General features: G+C 41.2%; 1 protein-coding gene and 1 non-coding gene across 3 annotated transcripts in view; both read right to left on the reverse strand.

Moving 5' to 3' along the window:
- JHY (junctional cadherin complex regulator) overlaps positions 1-18,597 on the reverse strand; it is a 74,516-nt gene that overhangs the window by 27,617 nt on the left and 28,302 nt on the right. For both annotated transcript variants that reach the window (XM_032285152.1, XM_032285151.1), the window contains exon 4: positions 2,944-3,057. In XM_032285152.1, the coding sequence (XP_032141043.1) occupies positions 2,944-3,057 (114 nt within the window). The remainder of the gene's footprint in view (positions 1-2,943; positions 3,058-18,597) is intronic.
- On the reverse strand, positions 902-1,041 carry LOC116556483. Its single transcript, XR_004271028.1, has one exon. It is a non-coding gene; the product is annotated as a U4 spliceosomal RNA (small nuclear RNA).

Raw genomic sequence — 18,597 nt, forward strand, 5'->3', positions numbered from 1 at the left:
AAAGAAAGAAAGAAAGAAAGAAAGAAAGAAAGAAAGAAAGAAAGAAAGAAAGAAAGAAAGAAAGAAAGAAAGAAAGAAAGAAAGGCAGCAGCTAATGAGACCAGCCAAATATGGCAGACCCTGAGCCGGTGGTCCAGACAACAGACACAGCAGGAACTGAGGGCAGAGGAGCAGGGTGGGAGAGGCTGGGAATCTCCATGCAGAGGTAGCCCTTGAGGGAGCACTAAAAAGAAGGCATTGGACTAGGGTAGTTGAAGAGGAAAAAGAAAGGCAGCCTGAAGTGTCTGTGTACCAGTGTGCTGGCAGTTCACAAATTCCACCTAAAGAATGGGAAACATCCCTTAGGCCATTCGTTGTTATTGTCATTTTAGATCTAACACTCTTCAGATGTTTTGCTCCACAATGTCTTCATTCAGGAAAGGGTTATAAGCACATTAATTACAGTACACACAGAGAATAAGAAGCATTCTTTTGACTTTCTTTTTTTCCTCCCAAGATGGAGTTTCACTCCTGTTGCCCAGTATGAAGAGCAATGGTGTGATCTCAGCTCACTGCAACCTCCGTCTCCCATGTTCAAGCGATTCTACTGCCTCAGCCTCCTGAGTAACTGGGATTACAGGCATATGCCACCAACCATGCTCAGCTAATTTTTTTTTTTTTGTATTTTTAGTAGAGATGGGGTTTCTCCATATTGGTCAGGCTGGTCTCGAACTCCCGACCTCAGATGATCTGCCCACCTCTGCCTCCCAAAGTGCTGGCATTCCAGGCGTAAGCCACTGTGCCCAGCTTCTTTTGGCTTTCTTCTGAACTTCTTCCATACAAAAGTTTTACTGCCTCTGTCAAAGGTCATGCCACAAATCAAGCACTGTGATTTTACCTTGATTATTATTATTTTTTTCAGTCTCCATAGAGACTATCAAAAATTGCCAATGCCAACTATATTTCAAGTTTTCATAGTGGGTATTAGACAAAGTTTTCAGTTAGCAATAATTGTACCTTGTATAAACTGCACTAGTTATGATATTGCCACCGGGCAAAGCTTTTTACCTAATGATCATTTTATCATTAGCTGAGAATCCTATGGTTTTCCTTAGTGACAATTATGAAAGCTACAGGTTACAATAATCTTACATGCTTCACATATATTTTCTATAGTGATTTAAATAACTAGAAATACATGGTCATAGAATTCTAGCATTTTGCAGCTGTGATGGACATTAAAAGATCATTTAGGCTAATCCTTCGTTTAATAAAGAAGAAACTTAAGGCTTTGAAAAAGTTGAGGTTTGTTTAGTCATGCATCAAGTAAATAGCAGGTTGAGGCCCAGAAATTCATCTCTTGTGACCCAGCCATTATCCATAATGCATGACAAGCCTTAAGGTATTTCCTTTGTCCTGGTTCCTGTTGACCAAGCTCCCCTGGCTCCCTATCAGGTCTGGGAGTGGATCCTGTCCTCTACACCCCACTGCCACGAGCCATTTCAGCCCCCATCCTCTCAGCTTCTAGGTGTGGCCTCACTGGCATCAACTTTCAGGAAGCTCTGGGTGAATGACTTTTTATTTCTTTTTTTGCAACTCTTAAGAGCGGCCTGGAGGCCACTGGGGAGAAAAAGAGATGATTTGGGCTGTCCCTTCTTTGTAACCTCCCTGAAGCTGGGATAAAACTTACTATTTTTATTACTATTATTATCACTGTACTTAGTTTTAACTGATGTCAACAGGCTCTATAGGCTCAGTAATTTCAAATGACTCATCTCTTCTCAAGCAGGGATAAAACCCAGTCCAAGGGGGGCTCCACATTGACCCTCACCTTGCAGTGCTTTTTCTGTTTCTTTTCTTTTCTTTCTTCTTTTTTTTTTTTTTTTTTTTTTTTTGAAATGGTGTCTCGCTCTGTCACCTAGGCTGGAGTGCAGTGGCGTGATCTTGGCTCATTGCAACCTCCACCTCCCAGGTTCAAGCGATTCTCCTGCCTCAGCCTCCCATGTAGCTGGGACTACAGGTGAGCACCATCATGCCTGGATAATTTTTGTATTTTTAGTAGAGACAGGGTTTCACCATGTTGGCCAAGCTGGTCTCGAACTCCTGACCTCAGGTGATCCGCCTTTCTTGGCCTCCCAAAGTGCTGGGAAAACAGGTGTGAGCCACTATGCCTGGCCTTGTTCTGCTTCTTCTAGAAAACCAGTGTGAAGGATTGAGGCTCTGGGAATTCCCATCTATTTTGTTTTTTTAGAAATAATGTTCCCATCATCTGGAATAATAAGTAACTGCCACGTCCAAAAGGAATCAGACTTGGAAGTAGCACAGAATTGGATGATTCTTTGGAACCGTGATTTTTCCTGCATGTCTTTCCCTGTGTCCCTTCTTTTTCTTTCTTTTTTTTTTAGATGAAGTTTCATTTTGTTGCCCAGGCTGGAGTGCAGTGGTGCAATCCTGGCTCAGTGCAACCTCTGCCTCCCAGGTTCAAGCAATTCTCCTGTCTCAGCCTACTGAGTAGCTGGGATTATAGGTGTGCACCACCATACCTGGTTAATTTTTGAATTTTTAGTAGAGATGGGATTTGACCATGTTGGTCAGGCTGGTCTCAAGCTCCTGACTTCGTAATCTACCCTCCTCGGCCTCCCAAAGTCCTGGGATTACAGGCATCAGCCACCTACGGTGCCCGGCCCACATGCCTACCTTCTGTGTGGGGTTTTAACTCGGTATGTTTAAAGTGTGATATGATTATTTTCTTCTAGCAAACAGAATCCTTGGAAAAACAGGTAGGGTTGGCTGGCTGAGCAGGCAATGGCTCCTCTGAGCAGAAGCCAGTCTCACCATAGGAAGGTGGGTAATCATTCTCAGGCATAAAAATAAACCCTTAAGTGATAAGAACTCAGTCACGATCATTACTTATATTCAGCAGTATCGCTCGAAACACACTTAAAATGCAATCTAGCAGGTAACCTTTAGCTGTTGTGCTCTTTGATGCCATTTGTCTTCAGGATCGATGGCAGCATTTTCAATTTCCTTGGCATTCTGAATAGACGTCTTTTCTGTTGCTTTGATGGGGTAGGAGATCTAGGTAGGTAAAACACATACAGCATGTTAACTGGATTCATTTTAGTCTTAGAGCCATGGAGCTCAAGTCTGTGCACTCTAGAAAACGGTCCTGCTGGGCTAGGTTTTACTTTCAGTTAATTTCAAGGATTCAGCCCATCAGTCCTCAGGGACCTGGATTGTTCCCAAGCAGAATGGGAATAAACAATGTTTTCTCTGTCAGGCAGGAAGAGAAAACTGGTGCTTTAAGGTTAAACTATTACTTACTTTACATGCTCAATACATACTCAGGGGACCCAATTTTAGAATAGTTATCTGAACTGGATGCAGCAAGTAAGGTTTAATCATGCCATTAGAAACACCATGAAATAACACTATATTCCAAGATGAATCCAACAATGTTTTCTACCCACGGAATGCTCACAGTGTGCCAGCATCTGTCCTCCACCCTTAGTATACAATGTTCTCAGGTAATCCTCACAACAACCTAATTAGGTATGCATATGTTATTACCCCCTTTTTGCAGTTGAGAAAACAAAGATACAGAGAGGTTAAGTAATTTGCCCAGGATCAACAGCTAGTAAGTAGAAGAGATGGGTGGTCTATCTCCAGAACCTGCACATGCAACTATTTTGCTAACTCACTTATTAGAAAGTGAGTTATCCTAGACCTGCACAATTAGTAGTTTTGGTACTCAGATAATTTGAATAATGGAAGGTCAGTGGTTCTCAACTTTAGTTAGATATTAGAAAAACCAAGGAAATTAAAAAAAAAAATACAAATGTCCTGATCCCACCTCAAATCCATTAAATCATAAGCTCTGGGGGTGGCCCCAGATATCAATATATTTTAAAAGTTTCCTATATACTATTCAAATGAATAATTTTAAAAAGCCCTCTAGGTGGGTCTAATCTGCATCCAAGTTTGGGAACCACGAATGCAGGCAGCTACACAGGATTTAGGTCCCTAAATTATTTAAGAGTCCTTCATTGCCTCCATTAGTTACCTGTTTTGTTTTTGTTTTTTTTTTGAGACGGAGTTTCACTCTTGTTACCCAGGCTGGAGTACAATGGCGCGATCTCGGCTCACCGCAACCTCCGCCTCCTGGGTTCAGGCAATTCCCCTGCCTCAGCCTCCTGAGTAGCTGGGATTACAGGCATGCGCCACCATGCCCAGCTGATTTTTTGTATTTTTAGTAGAGACGGGGTTTCACCATGTTGACCAGGATGGTCTCGATCTCTTGACCTCGTGATCCACCCGCCTCGGCCTCCCAAAGTACTGGGATTACAGGTGTGAGCCACCGCACCCGGCCAGTTACCTGTTTTAAATTACGAAATTAGTGTCTGGCTATGTGGCATTCTAGCCATCAGGATGTATGGCAGGAAGCAAACTTAAAGTTATGCAACCTTAATGCTGGAAAAGATTCTGGAGATAATCCAGTTCAACCTCAGGTACATCCACACCACCCCTGGTAGATGTTTACTTGCTATCTGCCTAAATTCATTCATCTCCTGGCAAGACTTACCTGTTTGTCAGTATTAGTATATGTTTAAAAGATCTTCTATGAGTTGAGGAGGAGAAAAGAAATCTGATTCATGCATGATGAACATATTGCTCCCAAACTGAGCAAACTAAATGCCAGAAAGCTCTTCCTTATATGAGCAGATATAAGTCTTTCTTATTTTCTATCCCTCTGCCCTCTGGAATAACACAGAACAGGCTAATCCCTTCTTCAGACAACAGCTCTCCGCGGGTAGAAGCTGACTCTGGTCTCCAATGAGCCTGCTCTTATTTAGAGGATCTGCCTCATTCTCCTGTGCTGCATTACTCAGGTCAGCCTCCTTCTGCCTACTCTCTGCTCCACTGCCTGTATATGCTGTCGAGTGTCTCCCTTCTGAACTGATGTAATTAGTTTAAAATTTTAGATTAGGACTTTACATGCATCTTATTACATTTCCTCTGGTGGGCTGTGTAGTCGAGAAGCAGCAAGGTGTATAACTAGAAAGAACTTGGGTTTTGGGATCTGTCCTGTTTGTGTTCAGACCTCCCCTCTGCGGTTTACTTTGACTTCAGACTTGTATTCAATACAGAAAGAGGTAAAAGGTGTGTTAAATATTAAGCAATAAGTAAATATTTGACAATGAAAATATCTTCATTCCTTACCACTCAATATGGCTTCCCTGGACAAAGACAACACTTTGTTTCTTTTATTTTGGGTGTAACCTTATTTCTACCTGAACTATCTCTATTAACCCTACTAAGGCCACTATCACAATTGTGGTACTTATATATAGAGAGATAGGGCAGATAGATGGGGTGAAAATGTAAATACTTAAAGGTTGATCTGAAAGTGGGAAAAAATGAAAAATTTTTATTTATTTATTTTTTTTCTGGTACGGAGTTTTGCTCTTGTTACCCAGGCTGGAGTGCAATGGCGCGATCTCGGCTCACCGCAACCTCCACCTCCTGGGTTCAGGCAATTCTCCTGCCTCAGCCTCCTGAGTAGCTGGGATTACAGGCACGCGCCACCACGCCCAGCTAATGTTTTGTATTTTTAGTAGAGATGGGGTTTCACCGTGTTGACCAGGATGGTCTCGATCTCTTGACCTCGTGATCTACCCGCCTCGGCCTCCCAAAGTGCTGGGATTACAGGCTTGAGCCACCGCGCCCGGCCCCTAAAAATGAAAAATTTTAAACATTTTTGTGCTTGAATTTTCATTCCTAAAACATGACACAAAAGTGGACTATTTGATCATGGAATTCTTCTGGTTACAAATGGAAGTAACCCCCAGGTTTTGAACGATTAACCTACACTGCAAATGGAAAACTTCGCATCATGAAACAGTTCAGCTCGTGCTGAAATGAGAAGCTTAGAACTATAAATGCCGCTGCTCAAGGTCAGGAACTGTTTCTCATATTTCTTTCTCTCTCCCTCTTTCTTTCTTTCCTTTTCTTTTTCTTTCTTTCTCTCTCTCTCTTTCTTTTTTGACCAGGTCTTGCTCTATGGCTCAGGCTGCAGTGCAGTGGCATGATCTTGGCTCACTGCAACCTCCACCTCCTGGGCTGAAGTGGTTCTCCTGCCTCAGCCTCCCAAGTTGCTGGTACTACAGGCATGTGCCACCATGCCCAGCTAATTTTTGTATTTTTAGTAGAGACAGGGTTTCACCATGTTGCCCAGGTTGGTCTCAGACTAATGGACTCAAGTGATCAGCCTGCCTCGGCCTCCCAAAGCACTGGGATTACAGGCATAAGCCACTATACCCGCTATTTCTCATATTTCTCCCTCAGTCCCTCTCACAATGCTAGTTCAAGATAAAACATCAGTTCATTATAAAAGTATTAGATTTCACAACTTTTCTCAACATTATAGCAAAGGTTTCAATCCTATATGACCATGGTGTTCGACAGAAACACGACTCATTTAAAAGAAAAATCTGATGTGGCATGTTGGGTGAAGAAATCAGAAAAATAAAAAACAAAAATAAAAGAAAAATCAACTCTGTCCTAGAAGAGAAATGAAGGTCAAGAGTAAAAAAACCTAACTAAGCAGACTTAGCAGGCAAGGAAATAATCCTTTGCAAACCTCAAAGTGGGGATGACTCAGACCAACTGTCATCTGGAGCCTGGGAAAAAAAGAAGTTGAACTCTTTTCACAGATCTGCCACGAGGATGCTGATTCCCTGACTTTTGTGAATGACTAAGAAATAAAAGGGACTTTGTTTAGTTAATTCAGGTCTGTTGATACCGTTTGATTGACAATGATGGAATCTCTTATATAGCACTGGTGAAAAGTTTGCAAATTAAAAATACAGTGTCCCATGCTTCCTCTTCCATAACATGTAGGATATTCACTATTTCCCTCTGCAGGCTGTTTTGGTAGAACTCAGTGGCTGAATCACTCCAGTGAGATCCCTGGGTAAGTAAAGCATACTTCTACATTATCTCTTTGAAAGTGGAATGGGACACAACCTCTGCCAGCTATTTTTTTTTTTTTTTTGTGAACCATTCTATTAATACCAATCAAATTGAGAAAATGATCAAATGAAATTGCATTTTGAGCATCATAAGCTGTGTAATGTCTATTCTGTTAAATTGGGGCCTATAATTGCTTCTCTACTGAAAAGATACAACAAAGACAGCAATCATGGCTTGTCATTATCCCAGACTAGAAAACCGGCCTTTGCAGGGAGGACTTCAAAGGCTTGTGGTTCTCGAATTGCATTTGGCTGCTATTGTTGAAGCACAGGCAATCTTGATGAGGTGTTTACACTGAGGTAAGGCGCAGAGCAGAGCGGCTGAGTGCCTGGGTCTAGAGCCATTAAAAAATTGTACATTATGTTCCTTGCTTTGAAGTGAGGGTTTGTAGGTAGGAAAGCAACTCAGATTGAGTACAGCTGAGCTAGATTGGGCTGCTACTTCTTGCTCAAAGAAACTCATCAGGTTCTTAGAGAATCAGACTGCACTACAAAAAAAAAAAAAAAAAAAGTTGATGCTTTACCAAGAGCTGTGAGTCAGTGAATCCATGTAAACACACACTGAAACATGTTTAAATAAGGACGTTACCATTAAGTTCTGCAATCAGGGGAGGTTTTGCCTCTTTTTTCCTTTATATTCTGTTTTAACTACTGACCTTATGTTTAGATGTTGTGGGGAGTCTCACATTAATTTATTGGGTTCTTTGTTACTCTCTTTCTTTGATAGTATTGACAACTAGCACATATCCAAATTAAATAGAGTTGATTTTTTAATGTAGTATTTGCTTACCATCATTCCAACGCCTATTATTCAATCCCTTGCTTCCAGGCATAATATTGGATTCGCTGAGCATTTCTCCATTAACTTGGCTAAGGAGTGATCTGAAGTATTTACTTCTCTGCCCTATTTCTTATATACCTTGCTGTGTGCCTATTCACACCTGCTCACTCCAGCACTGCTGCCGCCTGTGTTTATACACAGCCAGCAAAAGAGGCAGAGGCGTGGTGATAGAAATTGTCTGCCAGTCTGCTATTGTGAGGCTGCAACCCTGATATTTAGCACAGCGGTTTCAATTATCCAAAGGTTTGTATTATTCAGCTGTTTAAGACATGAAATATTTTGGCTCTGCTGTTGGCCATATTCTCCATTCCTACAGATAACTTCATAATATATTTAGCATGCACATGCTCAGTGAGAATTGGATGACACTGAAACTTTTTTTCTTCATATTTTTAGTACAGACGGGGTTTCGCCATGTTAGCCAGGCTGGTTTTGAACGCCTGACCTCAGGTATCCACCCACCTCAGCCTCCCACAGTACTGGGATTACAGATGTGAGCCACCATGCCTGGCCATGAAACCTTTGAATTTATTTTTTTCTACATTCATTTTCAGTATAAGATACTTGAACTTTTAAAACCCCCAAGCTAATGGTCAGTCACCTACTTAAAAACCCTTCAATACTTTTCCATTACCCTCAGTCTTCAAAGATGTATAAGGCCCTGTGGCCTGTCTACTGTTCCTGTCTACTTCTTCAGCATGGCCCCTTGTTCTCTTCCTGTTGTATCTTTCAGTTTTGTTGATAAGCCAGGGGCACGATTGTCTCTAGGTCTTTGCATAGGCCATTCTTTGCGTGGAAATTCACTTATTTAGGGAATTTTTTGCGCCTTTCACTTACTCCTTTTTTTTTTTTTTTTTTTTGAGACGGAGTCTCTTTCTGCTGCCCAGGCTGGAGTGCAGTAGCACAATTTTGGCTCACTGCAACCTCCACCTTCCAGGTTCAAGTGATTCTCCTGCCTCAGCCTACCAAGTAGCTAGGATTACAGGTGTGCACCACCATGCCCAGCTAGTTTTTGTATTTTTAGTAGAGGCAGGGTTTTACCATGTTACCCAGGCTGGTCCCGAACTCCTGATCTCAAGTGATCCACCCGCCTGAGCCTCCCAGAGTGCTGGGATTATAGATGTGAGCCACTGTGCCTGGCCCACTTCACTTATTCTGACCCATCCCATTCACTGTACAGCCTTAGCTGAACTATAACTTCTTCCAGGAAGCTTTCCCTGCCACCCTAGAGGTGGCTACAATAGCTGCATTTGAGTGCATGGCCTTGGTACTCTGTACTTTCCTTTTGTAACAAGTATCACCCTGGTAATTGTTTCTCCCCCCACCCCCTGCCCCCCATCTAGACTGTAAATTCCAGGAAGGCAGGAAAAAGGAGGGACCATGTGCAGGGCTGCCTTGCTATATAGCTCTAGGGTACTACTTACCTGTGCTATGCTCTGGATGTGTCTGGCATCTAGATGGTCAATAAATATGACAGTATGAAAATATCAATCTAGGTTGCTCACTGAACTTGCATTTGTATCAGAATACATAAAGTCTACTTGGTTATCTGGTTAGATGTGTGGTTTATTTTAAAGCCAGGTAGCTGGCTGTTGACAAACTAGGGTGGAAACTAGAGCTTCATCTTCCATTCCACTCTGCCTTGTTCACGGCTTCAGGCCCTGAAATTTGCTTTTGCTATTCCCTCTTCCAGATATCCTCTTTCTCCAAATATTTGCATGCGGGCCCTCTCACCTCCTCCTTATCTTTTTCAGGGAGACCCTGCCTCATGGCCCATTTAAAGTTGTGATTTCCCACCAACTCAGCAATCCTTACCAGTTCTGCACAGCTTTATTTCTCTCCTTACCTCCTTAATATATAGAACTTATAATGCACCAATGCTCTAATTTATCTATTTAGCCTGTTGTCCACCTCCTTCCTCATGAGGCCTGGGATTTTTGTCTGTTTTTGTTCAGGGATGTATCCCAAGCACCTATGACAATGTCTGACACATAATTAGCTCTAAATAAATATAGGGTAGGCCAGATGCAATGGCTCACACATGTAATCCCAGCTCTTTGGGAGGCTAAGGTGGGCAGATCACTTGAAACCAGGAGTTCAAGACCAGCTTGGCCAATATGGCAAAACCTTGTCTCTACTAAAAATACAAAAATTAGCTAGGTGTGGTGGCTCATGCCTGTAATCCCAGCTACTTGGGATACTGAGGCATGAGAGTTGTTTGGATCTGGGAGGCAGAGGTTGCAGTGAGCTGAGATGGCGCCTCTACACTCCAACCTGGGTGACAAAGTGAGACTCTGTCTCCAGAGTAAATAAATAAGTAGAACAAAATAAATAAATAAATATATGCTAAATGAATAATGTAATTGGCCATTTTCAAGAATGTGAGAGAGATTTTTAGGAATATCTCATATAACTTATAGGAAGGTTGATTATCCAGCAATCTAAACTCTCCATAACAAACTAAGAATATGTAAGTGTGACGTCTAAATGGTCATATTAGAGATTTAATAAAAAATCATTTGCCACAAAGCTCACATATTGCACTGAAATTGTTCAATTACTAAAATTCCAAGTAGACTTTATGTATTATGTATTTTGAGACTCTGTCTCAAAAAAAAAATTTAGATTATCTGAAGAAATCTGAGAATGAATAGAGAGGTGTTATATTCATGAAAACAATGTTAAATGATTTAGAATGACCCAATAAAAGCAAATTGCAAAATAACATGTGTAGGAAAAACTGTAAAAGATTAGGAGAACCATTCACAAAACCTAGCGATTACGGCCACGTGCAGTACCTCGTGCTGGTAATTTCAGCCCTTTGGGTGGCTGAGGTGGGAGTATCACTTGAGGCCAGGAGTTTGAGACCAGCCTGATGAAACTCCGTCTCTACTAAGAATACAACAATTAGCTGGGTGTCGTGGCAGGCGCCTGTAATCCCAGCTACTTGGTGGCTCAGGCATGAAAATTGCTTGAACCTGGGAGATGGAGGCTGCAGTAGGCCAAGATGGCAGCTCTGCACTCCAGCCTGGGTGACAGAGGAAGACAACATCTCACAAAAACAAACAAACCTAGAAATTATGTCCTTAAATTGTTTCTAAAGGTTTTTTAAATTTGCACTTTTCTATCAAGAAATCAAAACTACAAATCATAGATGCTGTCAAACTGATGCAAGAAAAACAATGAAACTCCAAACAATAAAATCTGCGCTGGTAGAAAAGACCTTGGCCTCTTGGTAAAAACAAACAAACAAACAAAAACTGGTGAATCAATGTATATCTATAAACTTTAAGTGAAAGTCAAATAATTATGATCTCTAGTTATCATTTTTCATATCTGCTTTAACCAATATAAAAACAAAATTTTATTGATATATAATGTTTGTACATATTTATGAGGTGCACGTGATATTTTGTTACGTATACAGAATGTGTAATGAACAAGTCAGGGTATTTGGCGTGTCTATCACCTCGAATATTTATCATTTCTTTGTGTTGGGAACATCTCAAATGCTCTCTGCTAACCACTTTGAAATATACAACACATTTTTACTAACTACAGTCACCCTAACTTTGCTGTGGAACATTAGAATTTATTCGTTCTATCTAACTGTATGTTTGTACCAATTCACCAACCTCTCTTCATCTTCTCTACCTCCCAGACACTTCTCAGCCTCTGGTAACTATCATTCTACCTTTCACCTACATGAGATCTTTGATTTAATTGACCAACTACCAGTTCCTGACCAGCAGTATAGAGGTCCCTTCTGTACTGACAGCTTTCTACTTAAAAAGAGTTCTTTCATGACTTCATGCCACTGCCCCTGCCCCCATTGCCTGCAGTGCCTTTACTACCCACTTCCACGTGCTAACTTCTTTTTTTTAGGGCTAGATGCTGTGGCTCATCCCTGTAATACCAGCACTTTGGGAGGCTTAGACAGGCAGATCACTTGAGGTCAGGAGTTCAAGACCAGCCTGGCCAACATGGTGAAACTCCTGTCTATACTAAAAATACAAAAATCAGCCAGGCATGGTGGCAGGCACCTGTAATCACAGCTACTTGGGAGGCTGAGGGAGGAGAATTGCTTGATCCCAGGAGACAGAGATTGCAGTGAGCCAAGATCACGCCACTGCACTCCAGCCTGGGTGACAGAGTGAGCCTCTGTCTCAAAAAATAAACAACCATAAATAAAAACAAAAAATACCCTTACTCATTTTAAAGCATCAGTTCCATGATTGCCTCTTGTGTGAAGCCCTCTCTGACTTCCCGGAACAGTTAGGCACCTTTCTTCCAGGTTCTTTGGGACCTTGTCTGATACTAGCACAGCAGTTTTCACTTGGTATTGACTGTTTACATGTCTGCTTCCCATTCGGCCATAAGCTCCTTAAGAGCAGATACAGACAGCAGCAGAAAATGATCGTGGACTCATAGCAGTCTGGGTCATTTAACAAAGAGGCAAAGAAACGATCACATTGCCACAGCTTCCTGCTTTACTACACAACGGTGCAATGTGACCTGCGTAGGGCAGCACAGAATTATTAGGTACACTAGGTACATTTTGAAAACTACCCCCAAAAATGATAAAAATGATAGCCATTTAGGTTAAATTTCAGGTTTTCAAAGGGGCATGCTTTAGTTATGTAGAAATTTCTTTTCTTATGGATCCCTCTTCAATAATGTCAAATTAATGAAGTGTCACTCTATAGATCATACAAATTGGTAGTTTAAGCAGCTAAGTGCTCAACAGTGCACACAAGAAAGAAGCCTTAAAAATGGCTTGTACTGAAAAAAATCATAAAGTTCAATTGAAATTATGTTGTCATAAGTAAGTGCTCTTGTGGTAATAATGGCAGAGGGCAAAATAAGAAAATTTATCAATCGATGAACATCTACAGAGTTCCTACTCTGTAGAAGAATAATTTTTACAAGTGTAATAGGATAGTTAGGACTCAAAAGCACCACCAATCTGGCAGAATCCTATAAGAAAAGAATTCTATGTTTCTAGCCAAATATAATTATAAAAAGATGACCACAACTTAAAGGCAAAGCTTACTCTTATAGACAACCAAAAGTTTCAATAAATTTAAAACTATGAAAAAAAGCAATATATTCTTTAGCTTTACACAGTAGGAGACTGACTGTAAATTTTTTTTTTGAAACGGAGTCTTGTTCTGTCGCCCAGGCTGGAGTGCAATGGCACAACCTCGGCTCACTTCAACCTCCGCCTCCTGGTTTCAAGGGATTCTCCTCCTTCAGCCTCCTGAGTAGCTGGGACTATAGGTGCCTGTCATCACACCCAGCTAATTTTTGTATTTTTAGTAGAGATGGGGTTTCACCATATTGGCCAGGCTGGTCTCAAACTTGTGCTGTTAAACACTGGAATTTGAAGTCAAAAGACCACTCCCAACCCGTAACTTTAAACCAAACATTCAATAATAAATGTAACTTATATTTATAGAGGGCTATAAGATTATAAAAAGCTTTCACATAGCGTATCTCATTTGATCATCTCAACAACCCTGAGTCTGGCAAACATTTGTAATTTTACTTTAATGAGCAAGAATAAGATTCAGTAAGATTATGATTTACCAAAATAATGAATGGTTCCAAATGGGACTCAAATCAGGTCTTTTGACTTCAAATTCCAGTGTTTAAGAGCACAAGTTCATGTTAATCCCCCTTCTGCTTTTTTTTTTTTTTTTTTTTTTTCATTTTGAAAGCAATGAAATTTTGGATCAAAGAATAAGTATTTAAAAATTACATTTTGGTCGAGTGCAGTGGCTCATGCCTGTAATCTCAGCACTTTGGGAGGCTGAGGTGGGCAGATCATGAGGTCAGGAGATGGAGACCATCCTGGCCAACATGGTGAAACCTCATCTCTACTAAACATGCAAAAATTAGCCGGGTGTGGTGGTGTGCGCCAGTAATCCCAGCTACTCAGGAGGCTGAGGCAAGAGAATCACTTGAACCAGGGAGTCAGAGGTTGCAGTGAGCTGAGATCACACCACAGCACTGCAGCCTGGCGACAGAGCAAGACTCCATCTCAAAAAAATAAAAATAATTTTAAAATTACATTTCTTTATCAAATATTTGGCTTGTGCTTGCTGCAGGATCTGGGAATTCAAAGATGAACAGGCTCATGACCTTAAGGAGCAGACAGTCATCTTTACATGATGAAGACAGGGCAGGGCAGGGTTTTAGGTTCTGCGGCAGGTGTTCAGGAATGAGGGAGGCAGAGGGAGAAGGATGTTCAGAAAGCCTTTACAAAGGCAGAGACATATGAGCGGAGTCTCAAAAAGAGGGTAAGCTTTTCCTCAGGAAATAAGCCAAGGAAGAGTAGCCCATTAGATGAACAAAGAAGGGGCCAGAGGAAATGCTGGGTCTGGGCTCTGTTCCTAGAGTGTGACCGGGGCATAGGACACAAGTGGGGAGGGATGAAGGATGATGCTACAGGAGCAGGAAGGAGCCAGGTCAGGAGGGTCTTTCGTACCGCTCTGAGAGTTTGAATTTTATCTGACAGTAACAAGGCGTCACATTAAGCAATGTTGAAAGAATTACCCTATGAAATTGTACTTCAAAACCAAAGTATCAAATATAGAATCCAGAATTATTAATAAATTCCTTATTGTAAAGTGTATGTGTATATATTTTATTTATTTATTTAGAGACGGAGTCTTGCTCTGTCGCTAGACTGGAGTGCAGTGGCATGATCTCGGCTCACTGCAACCTCCGCCTCCCGGGTTCAAGCAATTCCCCTGCCTCAGCCTCCCAAGTAGCTGGGACTATAGGCATGTGCCATCACACCAGGCTAGTTTTTTGTATTTTACTAGAGAAGGGGTTTTACCATATTGGCCAGGATGGACTCCATCTCCTGACCTCATGATCCACCCGCCTTGACCTCCTAAAGTGCTGGGATTACATGTGTGAGCCCCTGCACCCAGCCATAAAGTGTGAATATTTGAAACAGTATCTGAGACCACATGCAATTGTTAAATACTGTCAACTAGTTGCATACAAGATTATAGGGTTCTGTAATCCCTAGGACAGTGTTTGATTGACTGGGAACCCTCGGGAGACAGCATGGCAAGTGTGAGATGTGCCTGGATAGGCCCCTTTTGTAGGCACTCTTCTGAGAGTCTCACCATCCAATGGCCTACTAGGGCAGGTAGACATTATTGTTTTGGCTACACTTTGTCTTTACTCTGTCTGAAGTAATAACTCTCTCATTTTGAGGCAATGCAGGCTGAAGAAAAGAGAAAGTTGATTAGAAGGGCCTCTTTCCTGGGTGGAATCTTCTCCCATGGGTAAAGAATGCCTAGTGATAATAACAGCTTCCCTTCTCTGAGTGTCTGCCCTAAGTCGGTAGCTTTGCATACATTCTTCAAACAGCCCTCCAAGGCAGAAATTGACCCCATATATGGACAAGGAAGGTAAGGTTTACTTTTATTTATTTTTAAATTTTACTTGTTTTCTCTTCTTTGGAGACAAGGTCTTACTCTGTTACCCAGGATGGAGTGCAGTGGCGAGATCCGCTCACTGCAGCCTGGGCCTCCTGGCTCAAGTGATCCTTCTGCCTCAGCCTCTGGAGTAGCTGGACTGTAGGTATGCCCCATCGCAACCAGCTAATTTTTGTATTTTTTGGTGGAGATGAGGTTGAGCTAATATGGGCTATACTGAAGAGCCAGGATTTCATCTTTGATTGTTTGACTCTCAAATCAGTATTTTGTTTGGGTTTTATTTTCCACAATATTTTGTTGTTCCCTACCAAGGATGGGGGAAAACCAAAGCTCTTCCTCTGGGTCTTGCATGCTTTTCTCTTTTCTCACCCATTCACATCTCCACTCGAATGGTACGTCCTCAGAGAGACATTCTCCAAGCACCTGCCTAGACATCCTAGTTTTTTTTTTTATTTTATTTTTATTTTTTTGAGAGGGAGTCTCACCATCACCTAGGCTGGAGTGCAGTGGCAAGATCTCAGCTCACTGCAACCTCTGCCTCCCAGGTTCAAGTGATTCTCCCACCTCAGCCTCCCGAGTAGGTGTGATTACAGGCACACACCACAACGCCCAGCTAGGTTTTGTATTTTTAGTATAGACAAGGTTTCACCATGTTGGCCAGGCTGGTCTTGAACTCCTGACCTCAGGTGATCCACCTGCCCCAGCCTCCCAAAGTGCTGGGATTACAGGCATGAGCCATCACCCTAGATCCCCAGTTTACTTATTAATGTCATTACTTTATTAAATAAAGGACTTTATTCCCTCTCACTACTTTCTTAAATTCAGTTTATTCTGTTTCTTTTGAAGTATTATCAGTATCTAAAATCACTTTGTTACATTGTTCTTTGTCGTATGACTAGAATGTAAACTCCTTCAAGATGGGAGCTCTGCCTGTCTTGTTTTCTGTTACATCCTAGCATTGAGAAGAGTATCTAATATTTAATACATATTTGGTGCTCAATAAATATTTGTTGGCTGACTGACCTGCTGTCTCAGCAACAGCCACAAAGATGTGTTAATCGAAGACAGGACTGTGAATTGTTTGTGCCTTTATACTTTCTTGACTATAGTCCATTCAGTAACCATATCACTGTAAACCATCTGTAATTTCTTTCTAAGAAATTACAAGGAAAGAGTCGAATAACAAGTATAAAGCATTTCTAACTCTCTTCTGAATCCATACTAAATTTCACCTTCATCAGCCTTTAACATTAGAATCAAGATAGAAAGGTAGTTCATTTTTCAAAACACAGTTTCCTTTAATAGTGGATTACAAATGGACTCAAAGTAATGAGTTTCAGACAAATACTTTAGGCTAGTGAACAAAATCGTGAATAAAAGTAGGAACCGATTATTCACAGCAAAGTTACTGCCTGACCGTGATACTTAGGTGCCCTCTAGTGTGTGTTGGTTTTTCCATCGGTTCCTTGCTTCACACATCATGTGATTAAAATTTTGTCATGTATTCAAAGGTGATTTTTCCAAAGTATTTTAAGGTACAATCAGCAGATCTATGCAAAACGACAAAAAGACTGCAGAACAATTGACTTTAAAAATCAATAGTTCTACCTTAAGCCATTAATTACAAGCATAAAATGCAATTTAGGGGGTGAGCAATCGGGGGTGTGAAGTTATATGGGTTACTACAAAATTTATATTACAAATGTCTCCTTCTATTTTTGTTGCTATTTTTCCATTTTAATTTTTCAAAGGTAATACATAAGCATGGTTCAAAATTAAGAGATTTAAAAAGGTACACAGTACAAAGTTGTGCTCCCACCCATTCCCCCTCCAGCCCTTACAATTAGCTACTTTTCTCACCTTCCACAATTTCTTATGAATGCCATGCAAATACAATATGTATTTTTATTCCCCCCCCCCTTTTTTTTTGAGACAGAGTCTTACTCTGTCACCCAGGCTGAAGTGTTGCGATCTCGGCTCATGGCAACTTCTCCCTCCTAAACTCAAGCGATTCTCATATGCCTAGTAGCTGGGATTACAGGCACCCACCGTAACTCCCAGCTAATTTTTGTATTTTTAGTAGAGACAGGGTTTTGCCATGTTGGACAGGCTGGTCTCAAACTTCTGACCTCAAGTGATTCACCTGCCTCGGCCTCCCAAAGTGCTGGGATTACAGGTGTGAGCCACCACGCCTGGCCCCTCTCTGCTTTTAACATATTGTATATACATTACTGTTCTGCACCTTGAGTTTCTTTCTTAACAATAAATCCTGGTAAGTTATCCCTCATAGTTCATGGAGAGTGTCCTTTATTTTATTTTATTTTTTAAGTGGCCACAGCGTACTCTACTGTATGGATGTACCATAACTTATTTATTCCCCAAATGACAGCTATTTGGGTGGTTTCCAATCTTTTGCTATTACAAATAAGGCTATTACAAATATTTTGTACAGGTGTGATTTCAAAACTGCACACAAATGTCTAGGATAAATTCCTAGGAGTGAAATGTGTTGGGTCAAATGAAAATAACAATTTCGAACACTTTTATACTTATATGCATACCTATGTACTTGCTATGGGCCAGGCACTGATCTTAGCACTCTCTATACATTAACTTTATTTATTTATTTATTTATTTATTTATATTTTTTGAGACAGAATCTGTTGCCCAGGCTGGAGTGCAGTGGTGCAATCTTGGCTCACTGCAACATCTGCCTCCTGAGTTCAAGCGATTCTCCTGCCTCAGCCTCCCAAGTAGCTGGGATTATAGGCGCCCACCTCCACACCTGGCTAATTTTTGTATTTTTAGTACAGATGGGGTTTCACCATGTTGGCCAGGCTGGTCACGAACTCCTCACCTCAAGTGATCTGCACGCTTCGGCCTCCCAAAATGCTGGGTTTACAGGAATGAGCCACTGCACTAGGACTGATTCATTTACTTAATCTTCTTAATAAGCCTATGAGGTAAGTCCTATTATTGTTCTCATTTTAAAGATAGGGAAACTGAGGCACAAAGAGGTTTAGTAACTTGCAGAGGGTCAGACAGCTAGCATGTGGCAGTGCCAACCAACCTGGCTCCAGAGTCCATACTCTTAGCCATTATGTTTTACTTTCTCAAGGAGTATATTTGTGTTTTAAACAGACATTAACAAACTGTCCTCAATACTGGTTATCCTAATTTATTCTCTCACCAGCTTGACTGTACATTTTTGCCCACAGGGTCATTATACTTATACAATTTTGATAGTTTAATTATAGTTGAAAAATGGAATCCCATTATAGTATTAATT

Source organism: Sapajus apella, unplaced genomic scaffold (assembly GCF_009761245.1).
Source record: "Sapajus apella isolate SASKATOON/1434 unplaced genomic scaffold, GSC_monkey_1.0 scaffold16, whole genome shotgun sequence".
NCBI classification, from domain to species: Eukaryota; Metazoa; Chordata; class Mammalia; order Primates; family Cebidae; genus Sapajus; species Sapajus apella.